This window comes from Rhinolophus sinicus, chromosome 14 (assembly GCF_057876585.1).
Source record: "Rhinolophus sinicus isolate RSI-liver-muscle chromosome 14, RSI-T2T, whole genome shotgun sequence".
Lineage (NCBI taxonomy): Eukaryota > Metazoa > Chordata > Mammalia > Chiroptera > Rhinolophidae > Rhinolophus > Rhinolophus sinicus.
In genome coordinates, this window is record NC_142514.1 from 4,566,210 (window position 1) to 4,585,458 (window position 19,249).

The 19,249-nt window shown below is 52.5% G+C and overlaps 1 protein-coding gene across 18 annotated transcripts in view; it reads left to right on the plus strand.

Moving 5' to 3' along the window:
• Nucleotides 1–19,249, plus strand: part of CAMTA1 (calmodulin binding transcription activator 1) — an 814,545-nt gene that overhangs the window by 408,636 nt on the left and 386,660 nt on the right. For all 18 annotated transcript variants that reach the window (XM_074334131.2, XM_074334115.2, XM_074334121.2 and 15 more), the window contains one exon: nucleotides 2,643–2,778. In XM_074334131.2, coding sequence (XP_074190232.1) covers nucleotides 2,643–2,778 — 136 coding nt within the window. The remainder of the gene's footprint in view (nucleotides 1–2,642; nucleotides 2,779–19,249) is intronic.

Sequence of the window (19,249 nt, forward strand, 5' to 3'; positions counted from 1 at the left end):
TGTCTCAGTTCACAAGAAGCTGGTTGGAGAAACCTTGTGCGTCTCTGGAAGATGAGCTTCCTGGGACCTAGGGGTCCCTGCCACACTCTCATGAGTGTCTTCTTCCCGTTTGGAGGGGGCGAGACAGAGGTAGAGCCACCAGCCGATTCGATGCACTCCTGTGCCCATCCCTTAGGCAGCGGCCCTAAGCACAGCAGTGGGATTTGGGAGCCCTTCTGCTGCGTCTTTCACAGGGCGCTCTGCAGATCAGGTACAAGCACCTGGGGCAGGACTGAGGCGGAGAGGCCGCCCCGCTGACCGTGTTTTCGAGTTGCCATTCGACCTGCCATCTAGAAACGGACGAGGACTGGGAGTCGTGTACACGGGAGACAGATACTGTCAGGTGACAGCGTTGTGACAAGCACATGGAGCTGTTTCCGGATTGTTTTAGTCAAGGAGGCTGACTTAGGGAGGAAACGCACACTGACATGGAACAATTGCACCGTGATCGGCAAACAATGAAGTGTTGGGAGTGGCCGCGGACAGTCTGTAATTTCCGAGGGAATTGCTGTTTAGTCGTCACCTTGCTGCTGAATGACACGGCCCGGCTGGGTGGGAACTGCAATTAGCTGCTGTCGCCCTGGCATGATTTTTTTCCCTACAGACAAGGGAAGAGTAAGACATCAGTAAGTGTTCTGTGCCCGATGGTGAAATGGCCCCATGGGGACGGAGCCCCAGAGAGCAGTGTCCAGGCTCTCGGCCGCACGTGGGGAGGTGCTGGCTCGGGGATTAGATGGCCGTCAGCTGTAACCAGATGGCCATCAGCTCTTGCTGGTTAGTCATTAGCCACTAACATAACTGCCGTGGCCACGCTGGGGGGTTGTTTGGTGGGTTGGTTGGCAGAGACAAGTGGACGGCAGGTTGCGGATAGTGTGTCTCCCGCTTCCTGTGTCTCCAACCCAGCCGCCAGCGAGATTATAGTGGTATGACTCCCCTATCCATGGCTCTGTTGGGGTTCCTTTTTGGCCTCACCATGCCCTGTGTTCTTATGCAGGGAGCGGGACCAGAGACCCTGCATGACAGGTCCCTTGTTCAAAGGAACAGAAAAGTGGGGTGGAGGCTCCTGCCCAGACGCCCCGGAAGGGGGTGAGGGGGCGGGCTGAATTTCTCACCTCCACTGTGGCAGAGACACTTAAGCCAACTGGCCCTGTGGGGACAGAGCCCCAGAAAGTAGTTTACAGGCTCTCGGCCTCACGTGGAGGAGTGCTGGCTCGGGTAGTAGATGGCCGTCAGCTGTGGCTGATTGGCCGTCAGCTGTAGCCAGTTAGCCCATTAGCCGCTAATATAACTGCTGCGGCTACGGAGGAGAGTGAAAGAGAGTCGTCGGTGGGTTGCAGACAAAACGGACAGCAGGTCGCACGTCCAGTGAACCCAGCCTCCAGTGAGACCGTAGTGGTATGACTCCCCTACCTATGGCTCCGTGGGTGTTCCTTTTTGGCCTCACCATATCCTGCGTTATGTGGGGAGCGGCACCAGAGACCTGCAGGCCTCCCCGCACGACAGGCCCCTTCCTTGGCCTTGGCTGGAGTGACACGAAATTCCTGTGCTGGTCTTGTAAGTGCACAGAACCATCACATGCCCTTCCTTTTTGGAGCTGCCACGGCGGGCTGGGGGGCGGCGTGCTGTTAGCTTTCAGGGGCGTCTTCCTTGAAGGTTGGGTACACCCACACATGCTGAAACTTTGTTCTGGAAGTGGTTTGCTATAGCGCCTGCCCTCAGCTGCTAAAGACATTTAGCTGTTCTCCCCTTAGTGGCTGCAAATCAAAACATGGGACCATTGCACCTGTGGAGCTGTACGGATGCCTTCTCTGCTCTGTGGTGGATGCAAGGCTGCTTTTGGGAAAAGTCAAGGTTCTTTCTATTTGCTCTTTTCAGACAGCACCAGAACGGCCATTCTACTCTTAGCATTCAGCACGAGGGCAGCTGTTGTCCTCAGATATGGTGGGTGTGGACCGAATAGACAAATTGACCTGGCAGTTACGGGGCCCTCTGACAGCTGAGCCCAAATGGGAAAGAATCGGGCACTTAGCTTGCTGGGGAGGAAGGACTGTGGCTGCTCCTTCGCCCCCAGGCCTGAGCTAATGCAGCCCATGAATCAAGGGCGTGAGGCCTCGTGCTGGGCCCTCCCATTGGCCTGCTCCTAACGTAGTCGTCTGCGTCTGCGTAAACTTATTTATTTCCTAATGCGAGGCGATGGGTTAAAAGATGTTCAGACAATGTTTCTGTACGAGCTAAGCCATTGCAGGCTGCCACAGCACCCCAGGTCTCTCCGCTTTCTCTCTGTTCTTCCTACTTGTCCGTGCGGAGCTCCGTCCCCCACGTCCTACATCCTGATTAGATGGTGACTCTTACTAAGGGGATGTTTTTTAAGCCTGTCATTGACACATTTAATTCATTAGGTACCAAATCCACAAGCAAATTTTGGCTGGCCATAAAGCATGGGTAAGTAATCCAGGGAGCTGCAATACAAGTTGAAAAATTACGTCCTGGCGAATGTGAAATGCTGCTTCTCTGTAGAGACTCTCACTGGTCTACGGTGTCTTTCTTTATAAATCTGTCGTCTGCTTGGTTCTCTTGGTAACTTAACCATTTGTTGTTTGCAGACCGCAGAATGGCTCAATGATCCTCTACAACAGGAAGAAAGTGAAATACAGGAAGGATGGGTATTGCTGGAAAAAGAGGAAAGACGGGAAGACGACCAGAGAGGACCACATGAAGCTGAAGGTCCAGGGCGTGGAGGTAAAGGCAGAAAAGGCCCCCTCGCCCCACACGTGTGCTTTCCGGGCTGCGACGAGGCTGGGGTTGCTTTGCAGGGATTTGAGGCCAGCCGCCCGTGTTGGAAGTTTCTTTGTTTGCCGAGACCCTGCTGGTTGTTCTCCCTTCTTACCCTATAGTCTCCACTCGAGTTTTCTGTGAAAGCGGATTTCACTAAAGCGCTCCTGTTTCTCGGGAGCCGTGGGTGTTTAGGTTGGGATTGCCAAAGTCCCTGCAGAATCGTGTGTCGTGTTTATCACGGGGGGGCCTCAGATGCATTGGGAGGTGCAGGTGCTGGGGAGGAGGGGAGCAGAAGGAATGTCCCTCGGTGGCGCGGGTCCCACGGGAGCTGGGGGTCCCTGACCAGAGCCTGCCTTGCTCCCTCTACTGACAGACCCTCCTGTTTCCCTCCGGGTGTTGCAACGACAGGGAGCTCGCAGGTGTTAAAGGTAATTCGATGGGCTCACAAGGTGTGTGGATTGTTGCAGGGTCAGGGTAGAGGCGAGCACTGCAGAAAGCGTCGTGGGATCCTGTACAAAGTTTGGTTTGGGGAAGATAGGGCGCAGTCTGTTTCCTTGCTGTCGTCTGACCCTTGGGCTGCCATGGCGACATCCCCGTTCCTTTGTCATGGTTTGGAGGCCCAAGCCATGTGTCACAGCGCGGGAGGGGGGGACGTGAGCCAAGCAGTGTGGCCTGCTAGTCAGCGGGCACCCACTTGTCTGCGTTTCTTGCTGATCCTTGTAAAGCGTCTTCCCCGGGAGTGTGGCAGGAGGGGTTGGCCCAGGAGCTGAGGAGCTGGCCTGAAACCCACCTAGTATTGCAAACTGGCCCAAGGGAGGGCTCCTGGGCTCCGTTGGCATGTTGGGTCCACTCGCGTGCCAGGACTGGTCGCCAGGATTATAAGCCCACTCAAGTTCAAGGGCTCACCCTCCTTGGTGATGTTCTTTGTGACACACTTGTCATTATGACCTTTTCTATATTAATCATGCACTTTATGGCTGTTAAAAATAGCATTCAATGGCTCTTATTCTATTATCCCACAGAGAGAGAGAACTTTGTTTTATGTTTTTGTAGGTTCCTTCAAACACCTAATGACAGTGCTTTATGATGATGAACAAAGAAAAGCCCGTTGAGCAATTCTAGTTCCCTGTGTTTTCCTGTGTCCGGTGTGTGCACAGCCTGGTTTCATCTGCTGCGCAAAACGTTAAAATGCAGGTTACCCCGAATGTGCTGGTCTGGACCCACTCGGACGTGCCTGGTGATTGGACAGACTAGCCTGTGTCACAGGGGCCTGAGGGCGGAGGGGCTTCGCCCGGCTCCCTCTAGGGAGGAATAGGTAGAAGGGAAGTGTGGGTGCGGAGCCCAAGAATGAGGGGCGCTCAGTGGGGGTGCCAGGCCTGGGAATCCCACCAGAACCACCGCAGACAACCTCATGCCTGCAGGTCTCTTGTGTGTTTCATCTTTAGTGACACGTAAATCAGGAACTGACGGTCGTAAGTAACACCTGGGTGGAATTCTTCCTCAGCAGCAGCTCAGAAGCCCCAGGGGGGGAAAGAGCCTCTCTTCATTTATTTCCCTCATGGTATAAATTAGAATCGTCACTGGATGGAATCGGAAGGATTTATGATTATTTTTAGGCCATATTTACGTTTGGAGTTACTGTGGCTCCCTCACCGAAGTGTAATGGGTAGGCACAGGTACTGGGGCCGTCTGGACCTTCAGAACCCAGAGGAAGGGGGTGTGCAAGACCCTGGGGGGGTTCTGTGACTTTCCGGCTGTGAGTGGCACTTGGGCAGGAGGGATGGCGGAGGGGCTCGGGCAAGCCTCTGCTGGCAACCGCGGGCTGTGCTCTCAGGTGCTGGGGGAGAGGCCACCTCAGGTGGGCGTACGGTCTGGTGGCCTCTCCCACTGAGCTCAGGGAGTTGTCCCCCTGAGTCAGTCAGCAAACACTGAATGTGGCCCCACTCTGTGCAGGGCCCTGTGGTGTCTACAGAGAAACCAGAAGCCGTTTTCTTTGCCCCACAGACTCACGGTCAAATTGAGGAGACGGTCGTATCCATAGTGAACAGTCATTACCAGTGCTGAGAAGTACAGAAGCTGGGCTTTTAGGATAAGTGTCCTGGGGTACATAAGATTCTGGGGGTGCAGAGAGATCAGAGAAGCCTCCTGGGTGAGATGCGTGATACACTGCGCTCCTCAAGTCGGCCAGGACTGTGCGTGTGACCCCCACAGTGTGTCGTAGTTCGTCCTTTCGCTTAGCGTTGTGGTCTGAGCTGCATCTGAGCTGATGACACTTAGACCGCCAGCCCTGTCACTGCTCTGTAGTGCTCCGCTGTAAGCATGTGAGCCGCTCTCTGGTCTGTGGGCTTGCAAGTTCTTTCCAGTGTTCAGACATTACAGCGCTTCAGTAAACGTTCTTACACATCTGCCTGTGCACGTGTGCCGCCCGGCCCTGGAGGTGCTGGCGGTGAGGTCTGAGTGTTTTCTGTGTTACCAGACGCTGCCAAATTGCTCCGCAGTGGCCGTGCCGGTTACCTGCCCACCCGCACTGAGAACTGCCCTTTCTTCTTCTCCCTGTCGCACGCTGAAGGATGAACAGTGGCACCCTGTTCCATTCCACTTTGGTTTTTCTTCATTATTCGTGAGAATGAGCCTTCTCTCGTTAAAGGAAGTCCTTTGCTCTGCATTGTCTGCCATTGTCCAGTTGTCTTGTAAACAGCCCCAGAGAAAGACTTCTCTGGCAAGACCAGCTCCACCTCTCATTAGCATTTCTTCTGCATTTGCTCTGAGCTGGACCAGTGGCTGGGAAGCCCAGTGGTCATGCAGGGGACCGCGGGCAGATGGTCCTTTCCACCTGGGAAGTTGCAGTGTGGGTAGACATGGGTTTTTGTATCGCCTAGGAGGAGGGGGCTTACCAGGTGGGACCCTGCTTTTTCCTTCAGGGGATTCAGTCAGGCAGTTCCCATTGACCCAGCACACATGTCATGCCCGGCCTGGTACCAGCCAGCCACCCCTGCTGCTGGGAGAGGCAGAGAGCCCTGCATACATACGGCCTGGGAGCTGTGGTTGTCTACCGCCCTGCCGGTTCTGCAGTTCAAGGGCACGATAAAGCTATTTGGATGTACCGTTTAACATATCACTTGCTGTAAGCCTTCCCTCAGGCCAGGAAAACTTCCAGTGCTTCTGTGGAACTGCTCAGCAGTCTACCTCCCTTTGTTCTCAGAGGCTGGGGCCCCAGGTACACGCGACAACTCAAAGACACATTGATTTTCTCAGCCAGGCACAGGATGGGGGCAGCCGCTTTGGAAGCTGACGACCTGTTAGGTCCACGATTAGTTGTCTTGTCTGTAAGACGAGGAGAAGCCAGCTCGATAAGGTCTCTGAGGATGACAAAGGTTGGCAGGGAGGAAAAAGAAGGTGGTTGTGATGTCAGCGTCTCATGAGATGAGATCTCGGCAGTCCTGAAGTCAGTCCTGCTTCACATGCAGATTTATGCCGCTTGTTGGGGGCCTGAGGGAGGTAGGCTGGGCTGGGGTTTCCCTGAGCGCAGAGAGGCGGTTCTGAAGTATCCCCTGGCCTCGCGCCTGGGTCGGGCGAGCTAGTGAAGCCAGCCCGAGGTGATGCTGTTCTTTGGGCCAAGCTGGAAGAGGACTTTTCAAGTTCATGGTGCTTTCTCTGGCCCCCAAAGTGTGCAGGGCTGTCTTCAGCAGTCCTCACACCTCTCTCTGGGGTGCGCTGGGCGTGTCAGAACCCAGGCCAGCTCTGGGCTGCCTCCTTCGCCGCTGGGTGCCAGTGCAGAGAGGGGCCATGTCCTTAGCGCAGTGACAGCCGCAGGCTTACGGGCCTCCTACGTACCAGGGGCACTGTCTCATTCCACCCTCATCAAAACATACATGCGAGGCATTTGTTAGACCTATTTCACAGGTGGAGAGACTGAGCCTCACAGACGGTGCCTCGTGCCCCACATCCTGCCGCAGAGCAGTGTGGAGCTGGGACTGAGCCAGGCTTGCCCTGGCACCCGTTCCTCCTCGGCACTCGGGTGGCATTTGTAGGGTTTTGTCACATCAAGGCAGCACATACCCTTCCTTCATCAGGCAATTGTCAAATGCACAACATAACCCACCAGCATTATGACAGGTACTGAGGACTCAGTGATGTAAAAAACACTCGTGATCTTACGGAGACGAAAAGTCAAGCATGAAGCTGTAGTGCAGGGTGACAAAGGCTGTGACGGAAGAATTATGAGGCCCCGTGCAAAGCACATTGGAGGGTACGGTACCCAGGGCCGACTTGGTCTTCAGGAAGTGACATAGGCGTAGAGAATGAGGCAGTGGTTGGAGGTGGACAGGAACAGGGTACGATGGGAAATCACGATGGGTAGTGACAGAGGCTGTGTAGAATAGCTCATGTAGCTTATGGCAGCAGGTGGCCAGAGCTGTGTCGTGGTAGACCAGATGTTCGCCCGCCGGGATGAGGCTTCCTCTGCTCTGATCACGAGTGTGCTTTGCCAGATGTCCTGCGTTTGGCCCCCGAGGTGGTCACTGCAGAGGCTGTTGGCTCAATTGTGGCAGCATGGATGACACCCTCCCCCACTGAGCCTATTCTGGGTGGACAGTGGGCCCCTGGCCTGGACCATCTGCCTGGCAGAAATGCCGGCCTTCATGTCTGATTGGCATTTTCAGCAGCGAAGAGAAAGTTGAGTTCTGCTGAGCTGCTTGTGCTGCCTGAGAGAAAGGAGACTGCCTTTGACCACTTGGCTGTCCGACGCTCCAAGTCGTTGGTGCTGTTTGGGGGCGGGGCCTCATGAGAACCGATGTGCTTTATTTGACCACATATTAAAAAGTAAAAAAAAGAAGCCCCTCTTTTAAAAGTAGGAATGATATTGTAGTTACTACATTAGGAATTAACAGGGCATGAAATAACTGTCTGCCTCGTGGCGATGCCACATCATTTCAGCTCTGCTTGCAGCCATAAGAGAAATAGGTGTCTTGCTTGCAGCTGATGGCAAATATTTAAAACAGCCACAAACACGCACGGCGCCGAGACCCAGCTTGGAGAGCAGCAGTGACTGGATAAGGAGGGAGTTGGCTGATGAAACAGCCAAGCAGCAGAAGCTCACTTAGGGGCAAATGAGTCTGCGTGTTGCGACTCTGTGTTTTTAAATAGAAGACATACTTTTTGCTTTTCATAAACAGCTGTGTGGCTTTGGTCTGTGGACGTGCGAGTTAACTCCGTTCCCCTCCAGACTCACTGTGCAGTCTGTACGTACAGTGTTCCTTTCTCAGAACCGGTTTCTTCCGTGTCTGCATGGAGACTGTGGTAGCCTTGCAGCTCCCGAACCTTCCACGGCATCCTGCCTCATCTTCCCCAGCCCGCCCCAGCCTGGCATTCCCTCGCTGTCACTGCCACAGCACTCCGTCTGCACCTTTCGTAAGGAACGGTTGGACTTCATATTAGCTCTGTCCTGTTCAGTAAACACATATGGGGTAGCTGGTATTTTCTACGTACTAGAAGCCTATATCTGGTAGGTAGATACTAAGTGACCTGTTAAGCGCAGACTGTAAGGCAAGTAAGACACAGCCTCATACTTGAAAAACGTGCAGAAACTTGAAACTGGTCATTTCAATATGACGTGGAAATCATTACCACAGAGGGTTTGGAGTTCACAATAAACTTGTTTCCCCCACAGCAGATCTGGATAGGTCACCCACAGGAACTTGCTGTGAACAGTGAGACTAACTGCCTTCACAGGGACCCCCTCATCTGAGCCTCACCCCAACCCAGCAGTTCAGTCGTGGCAGATACTTTTATCCCGACTGGTCTCACGCCTGGCACTTGAACCTAGGTCTTTGGTTTCAGCTCCCGCTGCCTCTCCTGTCTGGCGTCGAGCGCTGGTGACAGTGGTGGTCTGGCCTCATGACCGGCTCCAGTGGTGAGGGCCAGTCCACTCGGCGGCACCTCCAAGGAACTCCCAGGGCTCTTTTCTGACTTTCAATCATCTGGATTTTTGTGCAGCGTTCTAATGGTACCCTAACGCGTTAAAACCTAATTTCCTGTTACCTCGATGTGTTTGGGTGGAATCAATCCAGGACCTCAAATCCATAGTCTTTCCTTAATTTCTAATTACTTGGCATCCCTGGTGACATGTCCCTATCCAATTCACATAATTAAAAATTTAACTAATAAATAACAGTAAGCTGGTGACACGTTGAAGTGGCACTAGCAGCCCTCCCGCTCCCGGAGGCTTGGCCAGGGTGGCGTTTGCGGCTCCTTTGTAAGAGGCCCCTTCCCCTGACCACTGCCAGTTAACCACAGCGACCATGGCGGTGTCGTGCTGACACCTCCTGAGGCCCCGGCCCGTATCCCTCACGTTAGATGCATCATTTCGTTCCGTGATCGGCAGCGTCTTTATTAGGGAGGGACTGTCAGCATCTGGTTTTGCGGAAGATGCAATTAATTTCCAGGAGGTTAAGAAGAGCACCCAGCGATACCTCGCCAGCCGGTTAGTCACTGGTCTGTCTGGGGGCAAATCCCCAGCTTCCTCATCCCCATACCACACTGGCATCCCAAACACCTGGTCCCCAGATGTGTCCTTAGACCATGGAATTCTGGGAGTGAAGCGTTCAAATATAGCACTGCACACCCAAGCAGTGGTCTCAGGTAAGATCAGGGATAAGAAAGGTCTTTAGTAGAAGTGATGGGCCCCTTCTGGTCACCAGGCCGCCTTTCATTATAACCCAAGCCAGTCAGAGGGAAGAGCCCGTACCCCTCTCTTCCTCTAGCCCAGGAACCTGGCACCCTCGGGCCACCAGGGGCTGCAAGGAGAGGGTAGGGAGGCCCCTCGCCATCCGCTTTGGTGGCTGGGAGTTCATCGGCCAACACGCCGAGTATCTGCAGGACCTGCCATCACTGCTCAGCTCTGATTTCATCCAAGTCTTTTGGGAGGCTTTGATGTTTCCACCTTCACTTAGGTGGAACAAGTTGTGTTTCTGTGCTCCTGAAATGACTGCCTGTTTCCGTTTGTCTGGAAGCCACAGCTTTGGAGCTTCCAGGATTCACTCACTTTGGATCTGAGGGGCTGTGTGCTCCCTCTCCGTATGGAGGGCTGGCAGGTTTAGTGTGTGCGCATTCATACACACACACACACACACACACACGGGAGACAGGACACCCAGTTAAATTGGATCTTCAGATAAATAGTCAATTCTTCAGTACCAGTATGTCCCATGCAGTATTTGGGACATACTTATACTAAAGCACTATCTGTTGCTTGTCTGGAACGCACATTCAGCTGGTGTCCTGTGTTTTGATCTGGCAGCCCTCCAGCCATCAGGGCAGTTTCCTTTGAGTCTTTGCAGACAGAGACTTGGCTGCTTGGCTATTGGTTTCATTGAAGACTCGAGGAAGTGAGTTGGTTTATCTGCAGACACGTTATCGATGCAGGAACCATAAAAACAGGAAGGATGCTGGCCACTGCTAAGGGGAGGCACCCTTGGAAGTGTGTGGGCAAACCCAGGTGCTGCCGGGCCTAGGGACCCTCTTGCTTCTCTGAGAAGTGAGTCTGGGTACTTCTCAGGTACCCAAGTGCGAGGGCCGTGGGCAGTTCTGTGCCCTCAGCGGCTGCTGCCTTGGGTGCCGGCCTGCGGTGCCGTTTGGAGAGTGGCAGGTTAGTGAAAGAGGGGCCAGGAAGATTGCGAAGCAAACGTGTTTGTCGTCTGTGCCGTCTTCATAGCTCTGGTAGATTATAAAATGTCAACCATTTCCTCTTCTAAACGTGATTTGAGCCTTACTGAGCTAGGAACCCCTGCTGAAGGTAACGTTAGCTCGGAAGCTGAACTTGTATTTGATTATTGTCACGGCAGTGCCTTAACGTCACTGCAGGTGAGCGTGCCAGGGCACGCGTGGAAATTCAGCGTTTTCACGTACCACGGGGACCCTTGAGCCCATTGTCAAAATCCACTCAAGGGCCTTTGTGTGTTTGGGGCCCAGCACAGCAGGCACAGAGTTAAATGTTACCCAGGCCACACGACCTGGATCCTGTAAGCATAATTTACGGCCTCATCCGGAAGCTGGGGATGCTTTTAAAACATGGTATGTATTCTACCCGCCTCGAGAAATGACCAGAGGTGGTTGTTTGCGTTGGGTGAAGACTGTCTCTGGCCTTCGCTTGACTGAATAGTAAGTTATTGATCTTCTCCCCGCCGTTCAAGTCCCTCCCATTGCTGGGGAAACTGACTCTCATCAGGGCTGTGGCTTGTCTCTGTGTGGGGCAGTCCACGCACAGAGGGCACGACTCTCCCAGCCTGGTCGTGAAGAGTCACAGCCGACCCCCTTTTGTTGGCATGAATCCGTCACCGACACCCAGAGGGTATTTGGTTTGCAAACGAATCAGGCCCACGGGGCTCTGGGTGCTTCCCACAGGCCGGCAAAAAACCTGGGAAAAATAGAGGTGCAGTGAAGGGCGTTAGCTCCTGGTAGGAGTGGCAGAGAGAAGGGTGTTTCATAAATGAAAGCAGGGAACAGCTATTCACACAGCTGCTGGGAGGTGGGGTGAGGTTGCTTTGACGGCCATGTGTGCTTGTTGGGGGTTCTGGCTGCTGAGCGGCTCCCTGCTGGCCCTGCCTGGATGCCAGGCCAGAACTCCAGATGAAAAGCTGGTGATCCCATGGAAGAGTGCCATTCTGGTGCCTGAGTTTTCTCCTGGACAGATGAAATGGTCTTGCACTTCTCTTCGCATTTCTTAATTCCAACCCCTTGTAATGCTGTAACTCCTTAACTTCTTCTCAAGGCAAAACACTCAGCTCTGACGTAAAACCTGAGACCTGCACGGACACGCACGCAGCCGTCTTGCTGTGTGCTACCCACAGTGCGGCCTGTTGGGCGGAGTATCAGCCTCACCTGACAGGCTGCTGGAAGTGCAGTCTCTCAGGCCCCATGTGGACCTACTGAGTCGAGACCTCCTTTTAGTGTAACCCCCCATGATTCTTAGGCACAGTCGTTTGCAAAGGATCAACATACGCCATCCAGCGTCCTCCCTTGATGACTCAGCCCTAGGCAGGTGGGTTTCCCTTTTTCAATCTTATCTTAAGAAAAAAGTCCAAAGGAAACTTTTACAAGTTGTTCTGGCAATTCATTACTTCAATCCCAGAACTTTTTAAAAATATCTCACTGAGATCTCTGATTGTGTGGTTTGAGCCTCTCGTTCCTCATTCTGCCCCCAGCCACGAAGGACACAGGATGTTCAGGTTTCTGACAGCAGAGCAGCCCAGCTGGCAATGACGAACAGTTCCCTCGGCCCTGTCTTCTCCAGGAAAAAGAGCCCTGGCCACGCGTTGTTTAGCTCCGTGCAGTGGGGCACTTGCTGTCTCCTGCTGCGGCCCAGCGCTGAGGCACGGGATCTGGTCCACAGTTGGTGCTCAGTAAACATTTGTTTTGAATGAACGGATGAAATAAATGATGGATTTCTTCTATAAAGGGCCAGACAGTAAATAGGTTCAGTTTTGCTGGCCAGACAGTCTCTGTTCTACCTACTGCAGTGCCATAGACGATACTTAAGGAATGGGTGTGACTATGTTCCAATAAAACTTCATTTACGAAGACAAGCTGAGGGCTGGATTTCACCCAGGGATGTAGTTTGCTGCCCTTGGTTCTGGGTTTGGCACCAGGTGCTAGAAGGAGCAGGTGAGAGATTGGTGGGGGACAGTCCAGGACATGCCACAGACCTTTCAAGGACTTACGTCTGCGCACTGGCGTGTCCTAGGTCACGTGTTTGCAGACTGACGGTGTTCGTACTCAGCTTATACTCCCGCAAGGGATTGATACTTGTATCATGACCTGCCACCTGCCGCATCGGGCAGTGTGGTTAGACAGGATGTCGGGTGGAGTCAGGGTCTCTTCTCTCTCCTTCCTTTCAGTGGCAGCACGTCCACGTGAGACACAGGCTGCTTTGTCCTCAGCCTGAAGAAGTGAGGCCACGTCTCTTGTGAAGGGCACTTTGGAAGTGGGAGCTGGGAAGTGTCCCGTTTCTCCTGGGAGCCCAAGGCTCTGATCCCTGGCCCTGTGGAGATGGCCGGGTGAGTCCTCAGGACACGCCCTGAGCCCCCTCGTCCAGGGACAGCTGAGCCAAAGATGGGTGGCCGCGCTGACAAATGGGTGGAAGGATCAGGATGTCACAGAGGACAGAAAGGCTGAGCCCCCGCCTCTCCAGGCTGGACGTGCTCTGACAGCAGCCTGCATGTGTTTGACGTGACGTCCCCCTGAAATGGAGGCCGTAGGGAGGGTGCAGGTGTTGTTTGTCCGCGTTTAAGTATTTACATGACAGCGCGAGAAAACTGGGGACTTTCATCTTTGCTGCCACAGTTTACGTACAGCCCGATGATGGATGCGAGAAGTAGACATTTATCACAAAAGTGGGAGAGATGTTGACTCTTCACGAATTGATTATTTAGAATTTATTTTATTAAATATTCTAGGTGGCGTGTGATAAACTGAACCTCTGCTGGTTTGCAGCTTAATGATTCATGTATCTGCGGCAGTGATAAGGAAATCAGAGGCTCGGTTTGCCATTTCGGGGAAGAATATGGATTATTATTAAATCTGGAATGGGCCTCTTGAGAAGCCTTCCTTAAGGGAACACACGTGTCAATAATTTCTTCTCCGTCCTAGAATCGTAATGTTTCACTTATGGAAACATAAATTCTAAGCAAGTGGCTGTGGTTTTTCCCCTTTCTTTGGCTCCTTACATCCATTACTCATGGGTGATCTGCTTTTATCCCTCGCTTGGTGTCTAACTTTCACAGTCCTTTAATCTCCATGTCTTTTTCCCTTTTCTAATTTTTAATGCTAAAAGCGTTGCTGAGATCGACGTATTTCAGTACCTGAGATGCTGTTGGAGACCAGGATGTGTCCCTTTTGCTTGAAATCTCCAAAAAAGCTTTGTTTAAGGCTTGAGGGAGACTACGGGTGACTTTTAGACCTGAGCACCCAGCGAAGCGTGGTCAGCTTATGTGGGGTCCAGCATGTCACCCTGAACCTGTTCCCGCAGAAGCCGACAGGCAGCCAAGCTTCCCGGGTGGGTTACATCTGTGCTGAGGACCCGGATGGGAACGCTCTGGGGCTGTGCCTCTTCTCAGGTGTCCTGGAGCCAGGGAGGCTTAGCAGGTGCTGCTGGAGGGACACAGGAGTGGCTGTCCAGCCTGCCACCTCAGGACGGACAGCGCAGGTGGAGCTCCCAGGTAACGTTTAGCAAGGATGCCAAGTCCAAACGCCTTATGGGGACACAGTGAAGGTTCCAGCGTCGTCAGCTCGAGTTTCGCAAAACTGCATGACTTTTCCCTTTCCGAAGTATTGGACACATGGTTAAATGCGGTCATCTTTTCTGGGACTACGGGAAACACACTTGGGAAACCCCGGACTCCGTGTTTCCCCCGGGACGCCTTCCTTGTCCGTGTGCCGCTCAGCCGAAGCGCACACTTAACCCATTCCTAGTGTGCAATGCCCTGTGATATTTTAATTGCACCCCTCATTTTGTTCTGTGCTTTTATACATGGAATTAGACCTAATTGTCAATATAATGCCGTATTAAGTTCAGTTTCCCCAAAGAATACACACTGAACTGTTGAGCAGTTATTTCGTACACGCAGAATCTGCTTGCCATTCCGTGGGACGAATCGGCCCGGGAGGAGGTTCATTTTCCTGCTGACCTTCTTTAATGGCTGTGAGATAGTTGAGAGTCTAAATTACAGCCCCCACCCCAGGGTAGGCAGAATGCGGCTCCCTCTGTCTCCCTACAGCGGGGCTGAGTGGGGGCTGTTCTGTTCTCACGGAATCCATTTTCCCTTTCCACTGAACTCTCCGGGCTCCCTACAGAGATGGCCGTTTGGACGATGCTCCCGTTTCCTTGTTGGCTTCCTCAGCTCCTGTCACCAGGACTGAGCTCAGTAGGGACTCAGTTTCTATTCCCATCATGACCCTTTGGAGAGCGGGCCTGTTTTCGGTGTCTGCTGGGGGGCAGCGGTCTCCCCCTGCCTGAGCGGGACCCACATTTCCCGGGCGCACGCTGACCTTGGCACTGGGCTGGGTGCGGGTTTGGTGCAGCAGTCCCCGCACAGCTGCCTGGGAGGCGGTTAAGTAAACCTCACTGAGGTCGCGTCCGGCCCAGATTGCTGAACACTTTCAGACATGCTCTGAAATGTTTGGAAACGAGACGTACCATGGTATTTGGCTGTATTCCCCTCCCCCACCCTGTTTCACAACACCTGGCAATGAAAAATTCTCAGGCTAAATACCAGATGAGTGTGTGCGCCTCATTATGCAGAGTAACTTTGTAACTTTTTTAAGCCCTCCAGATGGAAGCACGTATAAATGTGGAGAGCTTGAGAAGGGGAAATGAAAATAAATGCACTAAGAAATAAAGAATCTGTTTTTTATACTTTCTTTTGCAAATAGTGTTTGCAATGACATATTGTGAATGGACTGAATTATAACAAAAACAGAAATGAAACAGAGCTGAGGGGGTAGGGAGAGCAATTGTTACACTTACTTTAACTGGTATAATGCAAAGCAACGCTTTTTACACTCAATTAGTTTGCACATTGTATTGGACACAAACCAGAATGCAGAACATTTGGGGGTTTTGTTTTTACATGATTAAGGGAGATGAGATGAAATAAATTCAGTAAATTACCTTCCATTCCTTTTTGGTCTGAGATACTTTTGCTTTGTTTTTCCCTCACCCCTGGTTTTAAATGCATGAGCCTTGTCCCCCAGTAGGGGCCCGTGGGGGGAGCAGGGCTCGCTCCCCACCTCCGCCCCCAAATAAGGTGGTCCTCCCAAAGATCAATGGAGTTTTCAGTAAGAGTTCCCTCTTCTATCTCAGGGCCATGTTTTGCTGCAGAAACCAGGTTACGAATCAGGGCTCTTCACATTTGGTATGTGACCATATTGTGCGCTTTGAATATCAGAAAAGGATAGCAAGCATGGTCACGGCTAACAGATGTTGGCGAGCATTTAGGCAGCAAAAGTATTTCCAAGGCTGTGTATTTCAAGATCCTTGTTTAATTTATTTTGCTTAATTATCTTGTCTTGCATTTTTAATGCTCCTAATATGATAATATTAAGAATTACAATGTGTGATTATGTATTGCTCATTTTAATATATGTTAGATGAGAGGGGAGAAATGTGGTTTGATGCTGTGAGCCAGGAACAGACTTGGGGGACCCCGCCCCATGGTGTCTTCCTGTGTGCAGCTCTGTGTCGTGCCGGAAGGGTATGGGAAGGGACTGAATCTTTACCACAAGTGATGTAGAAACGTGTTTCTCTGATTTTCATGTGCGTACGAGTCCCCCTGGGGATTCTGATTCAGCTGGGTGGCTGGGGTCTGAGGTGCTGTGTTCAGAGCAGGGTCCCGGCTGGTGTGATGCTGCTGCTCAGGGATCATTCTTCCAGAGGTGAAGATGGGAAGACATTAGGGCGTGAACGTGGCAACAGGTGGGTCCCGTGGGCTGCGCACCGACTAGTACCCCACACTAGGTGAAAATAACCAACACCTGCGACCTAAGCCAGGCCCACGGCACGTGGCACACGTTTCCTTCTGGCACCGAGGTTGGTCAAGGGTCCTGGCCCAAGTCCTGCCTTTCAAAAAGACCATCCTCATTTCCATCCGTGCGGAAGGAAAGCGCTCAGCGAGTGTGTTTTATATTCTAAACCCCAAATACTAATAAGAAAACAATGGGGGAAACCTGTTAGATTTAATATCCAATTATAATTATTTTTACTCCAAAAGGCACGTCAAATAAATAATGCAGTTTATGTTACTTCTAGAAAATGCAGGAGCATTAGTTAATTTACATAAATTATACAACTCATTATCTTGTTTATAAAAAGCCTTAGCAATATTTTGGCTTACAGATCTAAAGTGGGGGGAAAAAGAGTCCCAGATTTTAGTTCAGTGTAATTTTCTTTTCCTGCCTAGTCACCTTTTTATTTACTTGTAGAGAGAATGTCTGTTTGACCGACGCCTTAGGATTAGTGCCCCTTGCTCATGATGAATGTGTCGTCTGACTTTTGTTTATGAAAAGAAAAATAAATGCAGGGGAATTAATCTGAGCCTCCAGAGAGAGCGCTGAGTAGCGGTGGAGGCTTCCACTTAGGGCTTTACCTGCTTCCTGACCCAGGTCCAAGGCCAGCAGGGTGGGGGAGCGGCTGCAGGGAGCAGGGTTTCCAAATCTGCTTTTTATCTTCGGGGGGGGGGGGGGGGGGCTGGCGTTGGCGTCAGAGTCATCAGGCAGTTGGGTGCTGAGGAGGAGCAGCTGGGCTGCTGCAGGGTCCAAATCAGTAGCCGCATGTCACTATGGAGCAGCCCAAATGTACCCGCTCCGAATTGGGATGTGCCGGAAGCGTAAAATACACACTGCATTTCAGAGACTTAGTGTGGGGACAGAGCCCCAGAGAGCAGTTTCCAGGCTCTCGACCTCACAAGGAAAGGTGCTGGCTCGGGTAGTAGATGGCCGTCAGCTGTAACCATTGAGCCGTTGGCCGCTAGTATAACTGCCGCGGCTGCACTAGGGAGTGGAGTCGAATAGAGTCGGTTGGTTGGCAGAAAAGCAGACAGCAGGTCACACGTCGTGTGAATCCAGCCTCCAGTGAGACTACAGTGGTCTGACTCCCCTACCTATGGCTCCGTGGGTGTTCCTTTTTGGCTTCACCATGTCCTGCGTTCTTGTGTGGGGAGTGGGAGCGGAGACCCCGCAGGCTGCCCCGCACGACACATGGCGCAGCGAGCAGAGTACAGTGTTGGCCAAAGCTCCCTGAAGGGCGGTGGAGCAATTTGTGCGTCAGTCTCAGGAAGACCAGGAGGAGCAGCTGCCAGAGAGCTGGACCCCTGTGGAGGGGTGGGAAGACATGGATGGTTCTCCTGCCAGCATAGGCCGGAGAAAGCGAAGGTCATTGCAGCCCTGTGGGCTGGGAAGTGCTTGCAGAGGCCCTCACACCCAGGGCCTCAGGTTGGGGAGGACTTGGAGCCCTCGCCCTGTGGAGATGGTACACACTGGAATTGCCTTCTATCCCTAATTTAATGGACCACTTGACTGCTTGGGAACACACCACCATGTGGTGGAACTGGCGGATGTTTGCTTTTGTGTCTTGACCAGCTGCTATCGAGAATATGTACGCACCTTGACTGTGAGCCGCTGTTGTTTCAGCAGGGTACCCTGAGAGGCCCAGAGAGAGTGGCAGTGCCCTGAGAGCCCTGGCTGAGCCCAGGAAGTCTGACTGTGCCCAGAGAGAGTGGCAGTGCCCTGAGAGCCCTGGCTGTGTCGAGGGAGACTGGTATTACCCTAAGAAGCCCAGGAAGTCTGGCCATGCCCAGAAGCACTGGTGGTGCCCTGAGAAACCCTGGCTGTGCCCAGAGAGCCTGGCTGTGTCCAGGATATTGCATTCACCTGCAGGCTCCTCGCACAGGGCCCCTCACGGAAGACACTTGTCACGTAGATTGTGAGGCGAGACCCTGTAGGGGTGGAGTGTGGGGGCAGAGCCCCAGAGAGCAGTTTCCAGGCTCTCGGCCTCACATAGACAGGTGCTGGCTCAGGTAGTAGATGGCCGTCAGCTGTGGCTAGTTGGCTGATAGCTGTAACCGTTGAGCTGTCGGCCACTAGTATAACTGCCGCGGCTGCGCTGGGGAGTGGAGTCGAGTAGTTGGTCAGTTGGCAGAAAAGCGGACAGCAGGTCGCACGTCGTGTGACTCCAGCCTCCAGTGAGACTATAGTGGTATGACTCCCCTACCTATGGCTCCGTGGGTGTTCCTTTTTGGCCTCACCATGTCCTGCGTTCTTATGTGGGGAGCAGTAGCTGAGACCTCGCTGGACGCCCTGTGTGACAGCGTGAACAATTGCTGTGTTAAATAACCCATTGATATTTTTATCGATTACATGTTGAAAGGATACTTTAAATATATTGGCTAAATAAAATACGTTATTAAACTTAGTTCGACCTGTTTCTTTTTACTTCTTTGCCATTGCTACTAGGAAATTTAAGATGTGGCTTGTTTTGTACCGGGCAGCCCTGGGGCTACAGTAACCGTGACGCTGGAGACCGAGGTTCCTTTTAAGCACACCCATTATTTAGACTCTGTTCCTAATTCTTCTACGTCCCTGCAGCAGGTGGACTCATAATTGACAGCTGGGCTGTGACGTGGTGGGGAGGGCATGTCTGGTTTGACGGTGTGGTTGGAGATCTGAAGGGCTCATAGGAGAGCAGCAAGATGTAAAAAATTCTAGTTCTGGTCTCTCGAAGGCGCTTGGCTGGTGCTGCTAGTTTAAATACTGAAGTCCTGCCCTGTGGATGGAGGAGCCCAGCTTCCAGGTCATTTCGGAGTGGACGCTGGGGAGTCCTCAGCTCTCCTCCCTCGCTTGTGCAGGAGAAAAGGGCTGCCCCACGGCAGGTCTGCAGAGCTGGGCG